The 7,500-nt window shown below is 36.2% G+C and overlaps 1 protein-coding gene across 6 annotated transcripts in view; it reads right to left on the bottom strand.

Annotated features, from left to right (window-relative positions):
* Positions 1–7,500, bottom strand: part of LOC137638829 (uncharacterized) — a 7,985-nt gene that overhangs the window by 234 nt on the left and 251 nt on the right. Inside the window, exons 1-3 of one of the 6 annotated variants that reach the window (XR_011044192.1) lie at positions 7,374–7,500; positions 345–6,853; position 1 (exon numbers count right to left, since the gene is read on the bottom strand). The exon at position 1 is cut by the window's left edge and continues 93 nt beyond it; the exon at positions 7,374–7,500 is cut by the window's right edge and continues 251 nt beyond it. Coding sequence is in view for 3 of the 6 variants with exons in the window: in XM_068371222.1 (XP_068227323.1) it covers positions 2,271–4,451 (2,181 nt within the window). In the remaining 3 variants the exon portion in view is untranslated. Of the gene's footprint in view, positions 2–109; positions 169–199; positions 7,028–7,373 lie in introns of those variants that run through there. The other 5 variants (XR_011044193.1, XR_011044191.1, XM_068371222.1 and 2 more) reach the window with 5 other exon arrangements.

Here is a 7,500-nt window from a genome sequence, read left to right as displayed (position 1 = left end):
CCTGAAATGAACGGTAAACCTAATATAAATTTGCTCGGTCGTAATATGGGAGACAATTCGTCATAAATATAACCATTCGAAACAATGCATTAGACGATTCTCTTACCCAAGTGTTAACAACGTGAATTTATGAATAAGCTAGAGTTACTAGTCCGAGAGCTAAATCACCTGAAAGGACAAGAGAATACGATATATAAAACATATTGACCACAAAAAAAAAAACTATTACGAATCTTCATAAGATTAAAAATGACAGACAGGAAAAACTTGAATAGGCAACACAAGGCAATGAGAGTTCGCAATGATAACCTTAAAAATAAGCCCTATATATTCTTGGTACTCACCATTGTCGAACCATGCACAAAGGCGTTGCAGATGGATTTTGGCAGATGTTCACAAGAGGGTGACGTAGACCAGGGATCCCAATAATAGCCTTTAGCCTAAGAAAGGCATGTCGGACAAATCAAAAATGTGGAAACCTTTCCAGGTGAGTGAGGTCTCTGTGTCTCTGTCTCTGACACTGTCGGATGGCCGGGCTGCCTGCCTCCTCGTCGGCGTTTTCGCTCGAGTAAAGCATATGGAAGGAGGAGGAGTTAGCAAACTATCCATCTTTAAAGACTGGACGGCAGGAAAGACAGTTTGATGGTACCAAGAGTAGGGCAATTGAAAATACCAAATTCTTAATAATTACTAGTCTTTCCTGTCGCCATGTGAAAATATGAAATGTCTTGTACAGTCCAGGGGCGAAGATGGGATTTTTTCAGAAATGAAAAAATTCCATCCTGAAACATATGTAACAAGGACAATTGTAAGAAAAAATACATTTAAGAAATGTAAAAATAATTAAATTAAATACAAGAAAATACAAATACTGAATAAAGATTAAAGCATCTGTCTTGTCCTTTCTTGGCTTAATATAGCAGCCTTTCTTTTGGGCCTTAAGGACGAAGTAACAGAATTACAAACATCAGGAGTAGCTGAATTGGTACTTCCTGTGTTTTCTAGTATTGGAATAATATTATTTACATGCAACCTTGATGTCTGGCCTGTTTTTCCCTTCTTAATAACAGCATTGGTAACTTCACCCAAATCATTCTTAAAAACTTCCAAAATTATGCCTAGAGGATAATTATTCCTTTTGGTATGTTCCTCCTTAATTAATACAACATCGCCAACATTTAGTAATTTATGAGTAACGGGACGATACCGCCCCTTCCTATCAACTGCTTGCTGAATCAGAGTACCTAGAAATTCATTATGATAGGTCTCTATTAAAGTCTGCCTAATTTTACACAACTTTACGTAATTCTGAGAAATAGCTTGATTATCAGGGTCAAATTCTGGATCTTCAACTGAAAGAGGTTGAAGATTAGGGATAAGGTTTAGAGAAGTCAATTCATAGCCTCGCACGAGCTGTTCCGGCGTTATTGGTTCGGGCACATTGTCAGTCTCAGCACGAACAGCTTCTTTGAAGGCTATAGGTCGTCGATTAATGAGATGCACAATATTACAGACAAGAAATTCAAAGTCTACATACGTCAATATAAAATTCTTAATTGCTCCAAACATTAATCTTTTGACCATTTTTACACAGACTTCTACTAATGATCCCAATTCACTGCAGCCTTTGAAATATTGCTGAAAGGAGAGGGGTTTTACATTATTTTCCTCAAAATATAATTGCGTCTGAGGGTCACTAATGAAGGAAGTTATGGTATTACCTCCTGCCACCAACTGAGTCCCAAGATCACTAATACAAAGTTGAGGAATCCCGTACTCAAAGCAGTGTAGCTGAAATGCTCTTAAAAATTCTGCAACATTCAAACTCCTGCAAATTTTGAGGTTAACTGCCCTAGACCAAGTACAGGTGATACATAGTAACCAAACCTTACGGGTCTCTTTTCCATCCTTCGTATTGAAGGGTCCTAGATAATCCATAAATATGTTAGAAAAAGGAACCGTAGGAGGATCTGCTCTGAAGTCTCTGTAAAAGTTCTGATTTAACCTTATGTAACGATTATTAAACCTACGACAATGAACACACTGTTTAAGAGCCTTTTTCACAACTGAGAAATGTTTAGGGATGTAATAATGCTTTCTGAGCTCTGTTAATACAGAATAACATCCTGAATGTAATAATTTGAGGTGTGCATCCCAAATGATTAGTTTGGTCAAATGACTGTCTGGGTGCAATAATAAAGGGTAATTTCCACTTAAGCCATAATTCCATTTTTTGAATTTACTCTTAACTCTCAGAAGACCCTGTGAATCTAAAAATAATTAAGTTGCGTTATAATAGGAGGAATGTCTTTTCTGGAATTAAGACCATGCTGTAGGTAAGAATATACCTCAGGATAATGCTTCCTTTGTTCATTGTTTAACAAGTAATTTATAGCCTGGGCAAAGTAATTAGCGACTGGTGAGCAAGCAATTTTCGCTTTCAGCTTCCACTTGTGCACCACTAAGAAAATTCTGCGAAAAATCAATACAAGTTTCCTGAAATTGGAATAATTATTAATATCAATAAGATTGTTAGCAACTTCAATAACCTGAGCTGTGGAAGGAGTTGCTTGAACCTCAGTGGGCATCTCAAATGCTGGTATGGTAGTTGACAATTCTGGAACTTCATTTATACTTAAATTTGGTCCTGAAAAAAAGCAAGAATTTTGCAACTGGTTGTATGACACACATCTGGTGATTATGTCCGCAGGATTGTTTTTCCCTGAAATAAAGCTAAATTTTATAGGAACCGTTTCACACATTCTTTGTATATTATGAAGTCTATTTACGACAAATGGAGAATGTTTATTTAATTTGTCCAATTTTAAGGCAGCAGAGTTCAGCCAATGTAAGGCACAGAGAGAATCAGTATATACGTAAATATTATTAACCTTTAAGGGTTTTAAGCAAGCAGATCCAGACAAATCTTTGTAAATCTCAAGAGCACACTCAACACTTAAATGTATTGCGTTAAGTTCCAGAGAGGGCATGGATTTACTCTTAAGTTGCTTATTTACAAGTCGGTTTTTGGCATGTATAAAGCTTAAGCGATTGGATTCAATATGCTGTAAATAGAGTACACAACCAAATATGTCCTTACTTGCATCTGAAAAAATATAAATATCATAATTGCCATCTCGTGGACCAACACACCTAGCAATTTTTAAAGGAGGAGCTCTGTTGGTTTGCCTGCAAATATTAATCCATTCTCTCTGCAATTCTTGCGTTAATGGTTGATCCCAATGTAAATTCTTTTGACACTGTAATTGATGCATGAACAATCTACAGCGGTTAAACAATGGCATATTAAAACCAAAAAGGTCAAACTGTGAAGCAATTGTCTGTAAAAGAGACCTTTTAGTATTAGCATTGGGATCAAGACAAATTGGTTTAGTGAAAATTTCGTCGGAACATCGGTCCCAGTTTAAACCAAACAACTTGTTACGTAAAGGCGTAGCTGCCTCGGCTTCGCGGTCCACTTCATCCTGTAAATTCAAGTCATTAGTTACAACCTGCTGAATGTCAAATTTATAGGGATTGAATATATTGGAAAGCTGTTTATACGACCACTCTAACTCCTCTGAAGTGTTGGCAGTAATAGCCCCATTGTCCATATAAATCATGGAATAGATAAATTTCTTTAAATCTGCTATTCGAGAATCCTCTGAAGGTTGTAACACAAGTATATAATATAATGAAATCATTAATAAAAAGGGACTACATCTAAGGCCAAAAGGTAATCTTACATTCTTAAAAGCCAATAAGGAAAAATCGCCTTGATTCACATTTTTGTACCAAAAAAATAACAACTTCGACTGATCAGTTTCTGTTAAAGATAACATATTAAAGGCTTTCTTAAGGTCAAATATGAGTAACTTTTGGTCAAATCTAAGCTGTAAAAAGGAAGAGGACAATTTTTGGTTTAACGTAGGCCCTGAATACATGCACTGGTTATGTGACAAAGATATATTATTAGAAGAATCCCTAAGGTTAGACAAAAATACAATCCTACATTTGGTACTATCCCTATCCAGTTTAAAGATAGGCATGTGTGGTAAAAAAGAATGTTGAGGATTCTCACTTTTAAACACTTCTAAATCATAAATGGGTTCAATTATGCCTGCCTTCAATTGCTCCTTAATTGTTTGGTCAACGAGCTGCAAACGTTCTGGATGTCGTTTAAGTCTCTTGAGGTTAGACCTTAATATCAACCTAGATAGATGTTCATTCTTTGAAAGTAAATGAGAAACTTTCCCATTCCACAGCAAGGGAACGATAATACGTCCATCAGACTCCCTACGACGAAGGGTTTTGATGGTAAATTCGACCAACTGGTTATTAAGTTCAATACTTTCATCATTGTAGGAATTCTGATCGTAATTTAAGTAATAATTGCATTCAGACTCTAGAAGTTGATCAGTGGCCTGTTGCAGTGGTTTCTCCATAAGCATACCTCTCTCATTTATTACAGAAAATGAACAGTTTACCTCAAAGTTATTATTAACGTCATCATCGGCAAAAATATCAACTTTAGAGTTCAGCAAAAATGAATTACTCTGGATATGAATAGCAGAACTACACTCAAATGGGTTACTAACAGCCGAGGTTGGCACTCTTATCAGCTAAATTATCAATATTCTTGATCATTAAATCAATGCTACCAGACAACAAAATACCTGCATGACACTGTATACATCGATGAATTTATTCCTCCAAAAACTGTATCTGTACCTGCAATACAATAAGCGAAGTCTGTACCTAAAATGAGCTGAACATTATCAATTTCATGAGAAAATTTATTAAGGAATTGATCAGCTAATTTAACACCTTGTGCCTGAAATTTATCAACTAATCTACCAAGCAGAGGTAATTTCAATGCTACATTAATGTTTGGTACAACCAAGCAATAAATTATAAAGGATTTATCTCCGATCGTAACAGGAACTTCAACAATTTCAGTAAAATACTCCTTGTTACCATTAAACCCATTAACTGTTAGCTTTACCTTTGAGTTAATGATTTTAAGATTATTCTCCTCCGCCAATTTCTTAGTGACAAACGTGCTCTGCGAACCACTGTCCTTCAGTCCTCTGTAAACAGTTCCTCCAACTTTAAATGAAAAGGTGGGTAAAATGGAATCACCTTGACAAGTAGGAAGTACGGCAACACCGCTGCTTATTTGAGGAGAAGTTTCCACCTTGGATTTGCAGTTATTAATATTGTTAGAGTCTCTGTCTGGTGACTGACTCCTATCACATAGGTAAGTCATATGCCAGCTGTTACAATTTGAACAGCGTCTTTTGAATTTAAAACGACACTAACCGGAAACATGATTAAACTGGCCGCATTTTACACATCCATTTCTAGATTTTAAAATATGCACTTTATCTGTAGGAGAAAGAAAATTAGGGCACTTATGGATAAAGTGAAATTTATCAGTATTTCCAACCGTAGAACACAAGGAACACTGAGGCGAAGACCTGTCTTTATCATATGTTACTGCTTCTGCAGCCATGCTGGTAGTACTCTCTTTAGGAAGAGGGTGTGTTAATGTTTTGACACGTGAAGCTTTACATTTCAAGCTTTCAACACCTTTCCCGTCACTTTCGTACCTTTCGCAAGCTGCAAAGAAATGTGAAATAATGTCATTTAAGGAAGGACGAGTCTTTCCTGTAATATTAATAAGATGGCGCTGAAAGCGACCATTTAAGCCATGCAAAAAAATATCTGACAAATTCATCCGCTCCAATGTTAAAAGTCTTGACTGCTTCGCATACTGATCGGAGGATGGAAATAAATGTGAAGGGATCATCACCCTCTCTTAGACTTAACTCCGTAATTTTCCTAATTGCATTGTTTTTACAAACCTCCTTAGAAGCAAAGGCGGAAATCAATAATTCTTTGGCATCTACATAACGCTGTTTGTCAGCTTCCAGAGAACATAATAAAGTCTTTGCTCGACCGTCTATCTGTTGCTTCAGCAATAAAAGTAAATCTCTATCAGGATACTGAAATACATTAGTTGTAGCCTCAAACTCTGCTATAAATTTCAATAAATCTTCTCCTTCTTTACTTGTAAACTTAGGAAGAGGAGCTGTTGGCCGTTTCAGTAAACTGCGGGCCACGTCGGGAATATTAGAACCATTATTACCCCTGGAAATCTCAAGTAATGGTAAACAATACTCAATTTTATCTAAATAATCCTGGCAACTTGTTAATTCTGGCTCTAACTCTGCTTCATCAGATACGTCAGGAAATTTCTTCAAGAGGATATGATCATCTAGCTCTGACAGCTTGTTTCTATAATTAACAAGAAGACCTTTAATAGCTAACTTTTCTTCTTGTGTAAGGGCAGAATAGGTGTCAGACCTATTGAATTGTTCGGCGACTTTTCTCCGAATGACTTTTCGTTGTCCAATCAGTACCTGTAAGTTGGCCATTATAACAAACGTATAAAAAATGCAAAATAATAAAATGTTAACTTTCTGAAAAGGAAAAATATATTTATTTAAATGAAATGTTAATATCCTGGAAAGGAAAATGTCAAAGTCCTGCAAATAGAAATATGAGACTACTGGGAACCCCGGTCGTGGTCAATTCTCTACTGGATCATCTGCACCATCATTAAGCACCTTTCATTGTGTTGCCCCACGTTGGGCGCCATAAGCAGAACACCATAAAAATTCTGTGGTTTGTAATAAAGGTTGGAAGGAAAAATGTAATTAAATATGATATTTATTACATAAATAAGCCTTTAAAATAACGTAGTAACGGAGTTACAAACAGTTGGTTGGAGAACAAGGCAATTCACGTAAATCGTAGGGCGTTTCCTTCGTTCTGCTTCGCTCGCTGTCTGTAAAGAAATATTCAAGAAGATTAGCATCTAAAAGTCATGGTCATTTATATAGAAGAATATACCCATCGGAATAATAACCCACTTAAAATTACTTTACAATTGAGCAACTGAGGTTTACATTAGTATCAGGAAGGAAATAAAAGGGCCGATACATCGAAACCGAACACCATCCTGAAATGAACGGTAAACCTAATATAAATTTGCTCGGTCGTAATATGGGAGACAATTCGTCATAAATATAACCATTCGAAACATTAATGTATTAGACGATTCTCTTACCCAAGTGTTAACAACGTGAATTTATGAATAAGCTAGAGTTACTAGTCCGAGAGCTAAATCACCTGAAAGGACAAGAGAATACGATATATAAAACATATTGACCACAAAAAAAAAAACTATTACGAATCTTCATAAGATTAAAAATGACAGACAGGAAAAACTTGAATAGGCAACACAAGGCAATGAGAGTTCGCAATGATAACCTTAAAAATAAGCCCTATATATTCTTGGTACTCACCATTGTCGAACCATGCACAAAGGCGTTGCAGATGGATTTTGGCAGATGTTCACAAGAGGGTGACGTAGACCAGGGATCCCAATAATAGCCTTTAGCCTAAGAAAGGCATGTCGGACAAATCAAAAAT

Source organism: Palaemon carinicauda, chromosome 3 (genome assembly GCF_036898095.1).
Source record: "Palaemon carinicauda isolate YSFRI2023 chromosome 3, ASM3689809v2, whole genome shotgun sequence".
Lineage (NCBI taxonomy): Eukaryota > Metazoa > Arthropoda > Malacostraca > Decapoda > Palaemonidae > Palaemon > Palaemon carinicauda.
Note: the sequence above shows the minus strand (reverse complement) of the source record. Positions and strands in the feature narration are given on the sequence as shown.